The 12890-nt window shown below is 42.0% G+C and overlaps 1 protein-coding gene across 1 annotated transcript in view; it reads right to left on the bottom strand.

The window, feature by feature from the left end:
• Positions 1-820: 820 nt before the first annotated feature.
• The window catches only part of LOC104959843 (retinoic acid receptor gamma-A-like), a 14870-nt gene continuing 2800 nt past the window's right edge, over positions 821-12890 (bottom strand). The window contains exons 2-8 of the mRNA XM_010787754.1: positions 5471-5619; positions 4631-4772; positions 4366-4529; positions 4056-4232; positions 3658-3862; positions 2689-2847; positions 821-1925 (exon numbers count right to left, since the gene is read on the bottom strand). Of these exons, the coding sequence (XP_010786056.1) occupies positions 1594-1925; positions 2689-2847; positions 3658-3862; positions 4056-4232; positions 4366-4529; positions 4631-4772; positions 5471-5619 (1328 nt within the window). The 3' untranslated portion in view covers positions 821-1593. The remainder of the gene's footprint in view (positions 1926-2688; positions 2848-3657; positions 3863-4055; positions 4233-4365; positions 4530-4630; positions 4773-5470; positions 5620-12890) is intronic.

Here is a 12890-nt window from a genome sequence, read left to right as displayed (position 1 = left end):
TTCATTACAGAGATCATTTACATTTATACATCTCGAGTAAAAAAAGCTAAATGAAAAACGAATGATTTACTTTACAAAGTCTCATGTATCTCATGAGATACAGCACACATTTGAAACGGCTGCCCGCGCTTCAGCAGACAGGGAACCCAATGTAAAGCTTTCGTTATCTTAATTTTGTTGGATGGATGCAACCTCGTGTTAATCAATCATGTGATCAAATATCAGCTTACAACGGTATCGATGTCCAACAGAAGTCTTTGGGTGAGAACATTTGAAAGTTTGCTACAAAACGTATTTGATATGCATTTTTAAGATACTTACAACTTCTGCTTAACTGCTGGCTGTGGATTATGGCACTAATGAGAGTAACATCTACAACATCACTCTGTGGGTTGGTAGACACACTAATGCACATACACACACACACACATACACACCTGAGGTTTTCTGTGAAGTAAACTGATTGTAAGTGTTGTGCCCATTTGGAAGATTGTATTCTCACTCTTACAAAATGAAAAGAATATGGCTTATGTGCACCTGATATACTGTACCAAGGGCATGATCAACAACTTCCATTTCTAATCATCTCTAGTCTTTATTGTAAGAAGACTTTTTAATTGAACAGGGGTGCGTTCACAGCAGCAGTTTCTCAAAATCCAGGTGAGACTTGGCACTAAAAAAGAATCAACCTGAGATTTTGTGATGACATTAAATCCACCCTGCAGATTCTTTAGTATCTTCTGAAATGGTGTGTGTTTTTGTCAGAAGGTGGATATAGTGTGCTGCGTTTGTTTTGCATTATTTGTTCGAGTCCTATTTGCATCACAAGAACCAGAGCTGAAGGACAGTCTTCCTCTTATTGTCTTTCCGATGTTTCACGAACTACATGTGAGTTTGAGTCCTGCTCACGACCTGCTCTCTCTTTCCCTTTTCACTGTGTCCAATGTAGCAGAAATGCATACAAATAACAAGACAAGCTAAATGAACTACGTGTCAAGTCAAATTTGAGCAGAAAGAGAAAAATATACAAAAAAAGCAACAAGAAGTCCCATAGACAGGAAAAAAGAAACAGAAACGTGTACATGCATAGAAAAACCACTATTGAAAAATAAGTCGCGTATCTCTGAATAGCGATAATAGGAATTCTGAGAAGACATTTGCGGCAAATGGACACCACGTAGTGTTCAGTTGTTGCAATGTATGTTTACCATCAATTGTATACAAAGCATAGCCCTTATAGATAGCGGAGGAGTGCATTTTCTTCTGTCCAACACCTCTAGTTCCTCTTTGGGTGGACAAAACACTTTTGAAATATCTTTTGTACAGTCTCATTTTGGCGTTTTGACGTTTTCCCGATGCTCTCCCCAGCCCACTGAAATGTAGTGCTTTTGCTTCTCCCACTCATTGCCTCCTCGACTGAATTCAACAAGCTTTCCTTTCAGCCGCATGTACAGTATTCAGTCTATGTAAATATGTGCTGTGTGAAACACTGTTGTTGTATAAGAGCCTAAATCTGTGAGGTTTCTCAGGAGAGATATTGCTGGGTGAGGGCTCAGTGATCTGAGGGAGGAAGCAGCATCATGGCGTCTTGTCTCACTGCGTTTTCCCACTCACGCCTTTCTTTGGCCCCCCCCCCGCCGCAGCCGCCGCCTCCCCCCCCGACGGCTCCCTGTCACTGTCCGCCCCTCTGTCTTTCTCCTCGTCCCAGTAGTCGTCCTCTTCCTCCTCCTCTTCTTCCTCGACTGCAGACTCATCCGTGGTTTTCTCTTCCTGTTTGATGGCTTGAATGGCGGGGGGGGCGGCTGCAGCGCTGTCCCCCGAGTCGCTGCTGTCCTCGAAGGCCTCGGGGTTCTCCAACATCTCTCTGATCAGAGGAGGCATGGGGCCCGAGATCTCCGTCTTCAGGGTGACGACTCGCTCTGTACCTACAGGCACACACACACATTTATTGAATGGATAGTGTATAAAAAGGACAGTGGAAAGCCTCTCCTACAATGAGCATATTTCACAGGTGACAGGTTTCTTTGCTTATTAGAACAAAAATGCCTATGTCTAGTAATTAAGAAAAAATCTCTTAATTTGCTTCCTAATTTAAAAGCTAAGAAACATTGGGCATTGTTTTTTTAAACCTGTGCTGATACGAAGTCCAGAGGTGGGAAAAGTACTCAGATCTGGTACTTGAGTAACAGTAGAAGTACCAAAGTGTAGGAATACTGCATTCATGTTACTCAATCAAAATATACTTAAAGTACCAAAAGTAATAGTACTCATTATTCAGATTGTGTTGTTTATATTTCACATCATTAAATCAAATCTGTAAAGCAACTAAATGTATTGAATAGATGTACAAAGTAGCCCAAAATGGAAATTCTCAAGTAAAGTACAAGATCTCAAAAAGGTACTTAAGTACAGTACTTGAGTACATTTACTTATTTACTTCTCACTTCTGAAGATTTCTTGTATTATGAGTTTGTGTACTGATAGTAACACTTTCTGGAATAATAATAACACAATAACTTTTTCCAAAAATGGAATTAAACATAAACAAAAATGCAAAATCTGCTATTCAATGCCAACAATAAGTACTATACAGTTGTTTATTCTCAGTACTGTGGGTACATTTAGTAGGAAGGTTTGTTACAGCCCTGCTTATTTGATGTGATACTGGTGTGTGAAACCTCAGCTGACCTTTGGTGCTGATTCCTCGGAGGTCTGTGACTTTCATCAGCATGCGGGGAAACATGTGAGGCTTGTTGGGGCGTCTGCGGCGGGTGTAGATCTTCAGAGCCTCCAGCAGTGGCTCCTGCAGCTTGTCGACCTTCTGGGGCTCCTCCAGATCCATGCGGTCTGAAACAATGCACATATTCAAAGAGGTGAAGAAATGGAAGAAAAGCTGGATACATTATAGTGAGGGAACTGTAAAACAATGAGAAAAGTAACATTTTAAAGATCTGCTATCATGCGATTTTTAGGCATATATTATGCGTCTCAGATATATACAAATACATAAAAAACATGTCTATGACGTGTTTTGCTCAAAATACCAAACAGATCATGCATTTTAGACATCCCTCATATCCCTATATTTCTGCCCTGTTAGAGAAGTGCTGATTCTGGGTCTAACGCTTATACTCAGATACTCTGCCGTGATTAAACGCCATATTATGTTCCAAACCACATCAAGGATTATTTCTGAAAGAGTATCCTCAAATGCTTTTTCTCTTGCAGGTTTACCACAAGGTGAGTTCCTTTTTTTATTTCCGGCTTTTTTACACATACTCTCTCCAGTACAGGTTAGCTCTGAGTGTTAGCGATGCTTGCTAATTTAAACAAAGACCATATTACGTCCAAAACCTGTGGGGCCATGTTTCTGATAGCGACGTTTCTGATAGGGCCGTGGGTGTAAAGCCAGCACACATTTCCGATATTACGTCATATCGGAAGCAAATCTGGATCAGCTCCGTTATACCCCCGTTTTTAGAGATGGGGGTACAGAGGAAAAGAGAGAGGGTTTTATTTTCTAACACTTTGTGAGTTCCCTGACCCACCGGGGACACATATTTATGTATAAAAGACATAGAAAAGTGCATTTTGCATGACAGGAGACCTTTAAGAGTCTGTAAGCTAATGATATCACTCCGGTAAGAAAAAACCTACCTCCGCAGATGAGGCAGATGGCGCTGAGCAGGCCTGTTTCTGTGTCGTCCATCTCCAAAGGCAGCAGCTGACCGGCAAAGGCAAACACCAGCTCTGTGAGCGGGCCGAAGCCGGCGTTATGCATCTGGGTCCTGTTGAGGGTGAGGCCATCAGAGAAGGTCATTGTGTCCTGTTCTGGGGTGTAGCGAGTGCATATCCTCAGCATCTAAGAGAAGGAATTAAATAAGAAAACAGAGAGGAAAGAACCATGTGGGCAGTTAGTAAAAGGAGGATGAAATTCAGTGAAAAAAAAACCATGGCAGCTATTCAGATGAATCATTTTAAAGTTAAGCAGCGTGACAAAATGAGAAAGCGTGAGGGAGGTGGAAGGGTATTAAAAAGGAGGAGGTGTTTGGTACCAGGATATCCAGGCATGCAGATTTGAGGAGGGTGATCTGGTCAGCGATGGTGAGCGTGGTGAAGCCTGGTAGTCGCTTGGCAAACTCCACAATCTTTATAATGCACTTAGTGGACAGCTCACTGAACTTATCCCACAGGCCCAAGTCCAGCTGCACTCTGTGGTCGGCACTCGAATTCTGGGAGAGAGAAAGAGGGACACTTTGGTCTGTGTGCTTGAGCAGAGTCCATACAGCGTTCTGGCAAAGCAGTGAGCTAATGCCTCAGTGGAGGGTTTAGGGGGCGGAGGTGATAAAGCATTACAAAACTTACAGTAGTGTATTTTCCCAGTTGGCCCAGAGATGGGAAGGTTTCCTGGTGAGCTTTGCTGACTTTTTTAACCAGCTCTTCCAGTTCCCCGCTCAGCTCGTAGTTCTCTGGCAGCACCACCTCCTCCTTCACGTCCTTCTTCTTTTTGTTCCTGTCATTACGCACCGCTAAAAGGAAATACAGACACAAGGAGACGTGGTTTAAAAGGCAATTCTTCCCACAGTATTCCTTTGTAACAATAATATTGATGACCATATTTTCTTCTCACCTTCTTTGGACATGCCAACCTCAAAGCACTTCTGCAGTCGACAGTACTGGCAGCGGTTGCGCGTCACTTTGTTGATCTGGCAGTTCTTGTCTCGGTGGCAGGTGTACACCATGTTCTTCTGGATACTTCGCCTAAAGAAACCCTGAAACAGAATTAAGACAATTTATTTTTCACTGATCATGCCAGTAGAATGCTCTTAATAACATCTCTGAAAATAGAACCAACAACCAGGTGTGATGTTTGTTTTTTTTTAAACTGATATTTGCGATGCTTACATGCTTTACCAAGATCGGGAATATTGTCATCATTAAATCAGAATGTTAGCATTTTCATTGTGAGTGTGTGTTATCATGAAGCTTGAAGCACTTTTCTGCCTGTGTTCAACGTTAAGATGGTTATAGACTTTTAGTTGATTGATTTCTAATGTAATGCTTATAAAATAAATTGTAATATGCTTGATGCATTGCATACATTTGTTGCCTGACTTAGAACTGAAGTCTTTCACTGCTTCTTTCTGAATATATTGTTCTTTGTTTATAGACTTCAAGCAAACAAAAACTCCAAAAGTGTTTTTTCATTTCATTTCAAGCTCTAAACCCCTACTTTAGCAAAGCTTTCATTGCATGTAGATTCAGTTGACATTTGCTGGTCACATGCAGCACAATGTTTGGCTGTTACATTAATAATGTGCATTGATAGTAAGGATACACTAGGGGGCAGCTCAACAGAAGCTAACAGTACAGCTCTGCAGTGCTGACATCTGTCCGGCTGTGGCTGAAACATCAGCTGTCCCCTTCATACATGTCATGTGACTCCTCAGGTTTCTCTGGCTTCATTTACCTTGCAGCCCTCGCAGGAGCTCACTCCGTAGTGATAACCAGATGACTTGTCCTGGCACACGAAGCACGGTTTGTAGACGCGAGGAGGGGGAGGAGGGGAAGGAGAGCTGGGCACCATCTCCTCTGAGCTGGTGCTCTGGGTCTCCACCGCTGCAGGAAGAAGAAACAAAAAGCAACTCTTATTATATCAGAACATCTTGTTTACATAAGTGCTTCAAGTCTTTTGAAACTATGATGAAAGCTAATACAGCAACTGATTAAGAGAGAATGGTCAACAAACAACCAATGCAACGCCAACCCCATGCAGGCCACCCCTCGGAGCCAGAAGGCAAGCTCAAAGGCAGACATTTTTAAGAGAAAGGGGAGGAGGGTGAGGGGGCACTGCTGATTGACAGGGACTTAAAAGAGACACAATTAGCTGATGGCCAGATGGCCCTGCTGATAAAATGCTGATTGGCAGCTGAGATTTGATTGGCTTCTCCATTTACTGGTGAGTGGGGGAGCAGCATACCTCTGTTGACTTTTTGACTGACATCTGAATCTTTGCATCTGTGTGTGTGTGTGTGTGTGTGTGTGTGTGTGTGTGTGTGTGTGTGTGTGTGTGTGTGTGCACGCTCACATTTTTATTTGAAAGGCTGTCTAACCAGACCTGCCTATATACCTCCTGCCCCATGTGAACAAACAGAGGCGGGATGTTTATGAGACTCTGCTGTCTCCCTCTCGCTGTCTCGCTAAAGAAAATGGCACACTGTATAACACCATTTGCTGGCCATCGGCACAAGTCCTTCAACTGCTGCTAATGAAAACGCTCAAAACAAACAATGTAAAGTAGACGCAGGTACAAGTGTATCCAGCTGTTTAAAAAAAGACGTGGTTCCCTGAACTTACAGAGAGTGAAACACGCCTGGTACACATTTGAAGGTGATGAACAAGAACAACCAGATTCCTTCGAACATGCCATTCAACTTTCACCTTCACTCACCCCAACTTCACCTCCCTCTGCCCATTCCCACCCCCACTCCCTTGTTTCCTGGCCCTAAATTCCTCACTGCAGGCTGGACAGGGTTTAATAGTTGCCCAGGCTCATAAGCGGCCCTATAAAGGTTGTGTCTGGGATGGGGAGGAGGCCCCCGGCCAGGCTGACGGCCTCTTTATTGGGATCCAGTCACCTTGGGCAGCTATTCACATCAACAGCTCCATCCTTGGATCCCTTCCTAGTAAAAATAAAGAATCTGGGGTCAAAAACCCCAAAGTCACAGCCCCTCCTGTCGCCTTCAATGGATAGCACAGGACTGAACCAAATGTGGCCCCCTCCCCACCGCAGCAACCCCAACCTGAACCTTCAGCCTGCCATTAACAAGAGTGGTAAGGTTTCAAAAAACCGAAAGCAAAGGCACAAAGGAATAATCTAATAAAAACAGAGAGGGGAAAATGAAAAGAAAAAGAAAGAGAAAGAAGGAGGTGAGTCCGAGGACAGCAACTTCCCAGTGGCCGAGAGGTTAAAAGAAATCCTGACCATTTAACTTTGACCTTGACTGAAGAAGGCCATTGCTAACTACATGACCATCAGCTTGCTTTAAGCTTTCAATTGAGACTTCTGAACTTTGTCATTTCAAACAACATTCGGTGAACCATGACTTGGAGGAAATGTGTTTTCAAGCTGTTGCTACTTCTAGCCGTTGCAGCAATTCAGCCTACAATTAATTATTATTATCCAAAGTAAAAATGTTTTGAAGGTTTTGAGAAAAAAACAACCCTAGTTTTCCATTAAATACAGTAATTCATTGGTTACTTTGATCTGGTTTTGACACAGTGCTTTGTAGGTGTGTAATTAAATTAACTATGTAATTAATTGATAAAAGTATGCAAAATAATAACTGAGGATACTGTTTTTTTTAAGTGAAAAGAGTCTGAAATGGAAATAAAAAAACACACCAAACCATCGACCATTAACTTCCGTGCAATGTGCTTACATTTGAATAATTCTGTTGTTTGAAGTCCCAAACTGTGAATAGCCAAATGTTATTGTAATAGGATATATATTAAATAGTTCCTATAACATTTATATTATAGACAAAGAAATCCGTCTACCTGCACTGAACTTCTTTATGCTTCATCATACAATATAAACCAGATGTGTGCACTATAGCTAAAGTGCTGATACTTTGAAAATGTGATTCATGTGGTATATGTTATTTGAAACATTTACCAAACCTTTTTTTTTAATCCGTTTTTTTTTTACAAAGATTATGTATTACATCTTTAGGTCAATTATATTTTCTAACAGAAACAAAACAACCCTGATAAAAAACAATTTGCCTAAAAGTACATACACTCATTAATAATGCATTACGAATAAAAAACACGATTCATTTGATCTGCTATCTGTCATGCGCTATTAGTTGTTTTGTTGCAATCGAGTGAATATGCTGATTTTCTTTGTCTTCTCTGTTATGGTTACTTTAATATACTTCAGTTTTTGGATTAAATTAACAATTTGAAGACAGCGTCTTGGACTTCAGGAATGTGTTAACAATCATCTTTCGTCCCATAAAAATATAATAATAGTATAATATCATAATAAAGAAAATGGATTAATTGAGAAAGAGGCTTAATAAAAGATAAAGAAACGATTGTTAGCCCTGATGGTAATGTTCATAGCGTACCTCATGGTTTATCTTGTCAGAAAACCAGATTGTAAAGATTATAGAGATTGTCATGTCTGCCTAATTCATATACTTGCTCTAAATAATAGCACTGTTCTCCAACAATGAGTGAAATTATTCAGAGTTTGCAGGAGAGCGTATCATATTTCACGTGAGTTTACAGGTAAACAAAGAGCAGCTTGTTGCAGGGGGTAAATACTATAATGTATTCAGTTTGGGGGGCATCGGAGCCCAGGTGTGGGGGGTGGGTCTGAATGAGTGGCGCTGTAACATGATCACTGTTTTCTGTTTATATAGTAACACTGACAATGTAAAAGTGGCCCTGAGAGAACAAGTGGAAAAATAGCTCCCATTGAAACAGAGAAGCTGCATCTGGCGCCAGGAGAGAGGTAGTGAGTGACACCGTCTGAGGGTGGTGAGAGGTGGTGAGGAGCGACGTGGCTCCCACAAGCATGACGCAGGGAGACAGGGCGAGAGACACTGGGCTGAAGGCGGCGAGAGAGGGAGGGAGGAGGAGGGGGAGGGGGATTTTACCTGCCGTGGAGAAAAGAAGGAGAGGAGCCAAAAACTGTCAAGGGCTGTCATCACCCTGAACTGAGCTCAGCCTCAGAGCCGCGGATGGAAAAAATGCCTCTCTCACTCTCACCTACAACTCACCCCTCAGCGTGTCACAACATCAATCAGCACACCTCTATTGGATGCAGATCAGAAAGAATGACTCTTGTGAATCAGACTCATCAGCGAGCCAGATTTACACCCTCTGCAAAGTTTCACATGCAATCAGAACTATACATATCACCTGTCATTGGATGGTTATTGTGAAAAGCTGTGTTTTGTGAGGGTTTTTTCACCTAACACTACTTCAGTTGATCTACTCTTGTTTCTGGGTCTGTTCCACCTTACTCCTCTCTGTTGTCAGATCAACACATCCCTGTTTAGACAACAAAAGCCTTTCTGAAAGCGGACACCTTCCTTGTCAGCTCTGATGAGTCTTGGTGGAGTGACGACTTCAATCCTGAGCATTAGTGGACTCAGTAACAGCCACATACTGCCAGCCCCCCCCCATTTCAACTTTGAATTGTATACAGTACACATTTTACATCATATCATTTGTTTGCAGTTAGTACACTAGACTTTTACATAGATAACCACTTTTATACTGAAAGGAAGACAATGCTGGTGTCATCAGACGTTTTTCAGAACTAATCTGTCATTTATTAATAAGAGTATAAAACGCAGATTGATGCAATGTGTCATGGAGCTGCAGTTGTTTAAATTCTGCAGCACACAAACATGGACAGAGTGAGCATGTGGTTTGTTTGACAAAGATATTGAAGGTGTGTTTCCTTGCCTTGGAGTGGCTGTGCAGTGGACACAGTGTGACATCTGGCCTGTAGGCATGCAGCCTGCCAACACCGTGCATCTCATTGAACTAGACTGTGGCCTGGGGGCTCCAGAGTGTAGTGGACCACTGTGGCATCATAACAAAGCAATAATAAATGGTAAATTGTTTAGTTTGAGATAAGATATAATTTTTAACCTCAGATCTTTGTTAAAACAAAGTTAACTGAGCCAAAGGGCAGTTTTGACTGAAACCTCTTTCACTTTGAATCCTCCAAAGATTGATTTTGATAGGAAATTCAGTTTTTACATAACCTCTCGCCTCACAAAATGTTCAGCAGCACACAGTGGAATGTGCGTGCACGTGTGAATATGTGTGTGTGTGGGCTGCTGCACGGGGCCACAGGTCAGCTGTGTGTGTGTGTGTGTGTGTGTGTGTGTGTGTGTGTGTGTGTGTGTGTGTGTGTGTGTGTGTGTGTGTGTGTGTGTGTGTGTGTGTGTGTGTGTGTGTGTGTGTGAGGGGTTTCAGCGTGACTTTGAGTGCGAAAACATTCACAGAAACAGTGTGAGGAAACTAAACATCATTCATGATGAAATAGCCATAAGACATTGTGTCATTTTCAAAGAAATGCATCTTGTAAATTAAATTCTGGTTACATGACATGGTCTTTCATTATAAAAATGCATGTTTGGTGCTTACAGTGACTGTACTCTGTTGTAATGCATGAGAGCAGATTAACAGTGGGGGAGAGCCACAGCCTCAAATATGCTGAGCGAGTAATTACCATGACAGCAGGGAGGAGATAGGGGAGATCTGAGTGACAATCCCTTTCATCAGCTGTTCTAAGTTCAATACCAGCGTCCCCTCCCCTGCGCTCCCCCCTCAACACAACCCTCACTAATAACCCTCTTCCCCCCTCTGCCTTCCTGCCCTGGCAGGAGGAGGAGCCCTTCCTGTCATTGGTAGCGCCTTTTTAAAGGAAAGGCTGTGAAAACCAGGCTACTGTCCAGGAGATGGCTCAATAAAAACAGCAGCACCAAACACTTAAAAAGGAAGCAGACACACACACACACACACACACACACACACACACACACACACACACACACACACACACACACACACATAGACAAGGGTGTACAAAGGGACAAACACACATTTGCACAAGCTCACTTACAAAAACAGAAATCCTGGACACATACTCAAACCTTAAACACTTTCAGAAGAACAGTCATAACTGTGGGCCAAAAGAGTATATAATACATATTCCCTAACTCATGTTCTCTTGATCTTTAGAATGAGGAGAACATCTGGAAAACAACATTAATGTAATATGTTGTTTTTTTTCCATGGTCACAAAGTTAGGCTTTGTCTGCAGAGTGGGGTGGGGGGTGCTTTTACGGGATAGGTTGTTAAACCTGGGTTAGTCCTTCCCATTCATCATCACGCATACAATACAGCCCTTCTTTTTTATAGCACCCAATAAACCCAGATCTCTATTTTTGCCTTTTTTTAATATTATTAAGACTACCTCTGAAAAAACACCAACATGGCTTCACAACCATAGTTCCCAACACATCTTCTACAGAAACAAATCAGGCAAAGTGGATTATAAATAGTGATTGAACTCCCAGGTTCAATTCCAGCCTTTGGGCCTTTGTTGGATGCAGTCTCTCTTTCCCCCCTTTTCTAGTCGGCCGCCATTTTGCTTTTATACCTCACTTTTATGTTCAAAGTTACTCTTTTGAAAATGCCACATTCCTGCAACTAAAGCCGACGGTTAGCACACTGTGGGATATTTGACAAATAGTTTTGTAGACATAAAAGATTGTCTCATTATTCAGAGTCATCCCAGGACACAGTGAATGTGGTGGAGACATGGCTGGAAGCTGTGACGCCACACACAGAGACAAGCTGGAACACGACTCACTAAACCTCACAAGATGTTGGTTTCAAGCTGGCCTATCAGCAGCCTGGGATTCTCTCTGTTCCTGTAGCTTTAATAAGAGTAACGTATAATTAATAATGTTATTCTGCACTTAGTTAAATTGTTTGAATGGGTTTAAATCAGAGCTTTTCCTCAACCATTTTCCTAAGATACAGTATGTGTCATTCCCAACAGATGAGTGTGTAGGCGTTCAGAATCAAAGGTAAATAACGTCTGTTGTAACAGGCAAACTGTAACCTCATTACAGTGAATAACAAGATTAGAGTAATAATTTGATTACAGTCTTTGCACAATTCACAGTAACTAAATAATCTGACAAGACCTGAAGAAGAATCTTGTTCATGGTCAAAGAGGGATGTGTGGCTGTCGATAGGAAAGAAAGAAAGAAAGAAAGAGACTGTTTGTGTTTTTTTCCTGAGTTAATTATCTGAATTTAGTACAAGGCATTTGAGGTGTAGGTTGTACCTGAAACCTTCCTTTGTGAACACCTAGCCACTGCACTGTTTGTGTATTGAAAATGTGCTTTCATTTACTCATTGTTTACTTCTCTAGCACACTCTCAGTGTCTAAACTCACACTTATGTGGAAACAGACACTTGCAGTTCCAAATGTATAATTTAAAATGTTGACAATTGACCAGCATCTGATCATTTGGTTATTTTAAGTGAGCTAAACAGTTTGTTCAGTTGCTACGGCAGCACTGAACTTGAATTTCTGGGTTCACAGAGGTTGCTTAGGCTACTTTCCTTCTCACCATTGTAGAGAAAGTGAAAGTGTTAAAAAAAAGACAGGCCAGAGGCATTAAGAGTACAGGCCTGTGTTTCACGACCCACTGACACAGATAACCTTATTTTATCAGGGTGACACTCATACAGGCGGAGGCCAACGTAATCATTTAAGCCCCTTTTTAGTCTAAAAACAATCATCTGTAAAATCTACTGTTTCATCTCATAGATCAGGCACATACAGTATCTTCTGGCTCCATCACTGGCCGTAACAGCTTACCATTGTATCACAGTTAGCCTCTCTCCTCCTGTGGGATGATATGAGGCTCGAGGAGCATTGTTTCACTAACTTTGAAGAACCCATTTAAGAGAAGAGGGTGCCAGAGAAAAGGGAGATTATCACCGAGGAGTGGAGAGCGTTTTCCCTCAAGGCCTCAAAGCCCCAAGATACAAAGCATCGGGGGGGTATTTTGATCCCAAATCCAACTTCAACCCTCTACTCTTCTTTCAGCCCGCATCTCCTTTAACTGCCCATGCCCCTACACACCACCTAATCTCTTAAGTGACCCTTTGTAATTGTAATTGAATCATTAAAGGCTCTTGGTTACACAACACTAAGCGTGTAAACTGAGCCAAGTTTGAGCAAAGAACACACACATTGGTGCACACTATTGGAAGAGAAAGATCAAGTTTAGAAAGGGGGGGTAGGGGGGGGTCTTCAAAAAGGAAAAAACGCAGAT

The sequence above is a fragment of the Notothenia coriiceps genome, unplaced genomic scaffold (assembly GCF_000735185.1).
Source record: "Notothenia coriiceps isolate Sejong01 unplaced genomic scaffold, NC01 NC01_scaffold00031141, whole genome shotgun sequence".
NCBI classification, from domain to species: domain Eukaryota; kingdom Metazoa; phylum Chordata; class Actinopteri; order Perciformes; family Nototheniidae; genus Notothenia; species Notothenia coriiceps.
The sequence above is the reverse complement of the archived record's forward strand: the minus strand, read 5'-3'. Positions and strand labels throughout refer to the sequence as shown.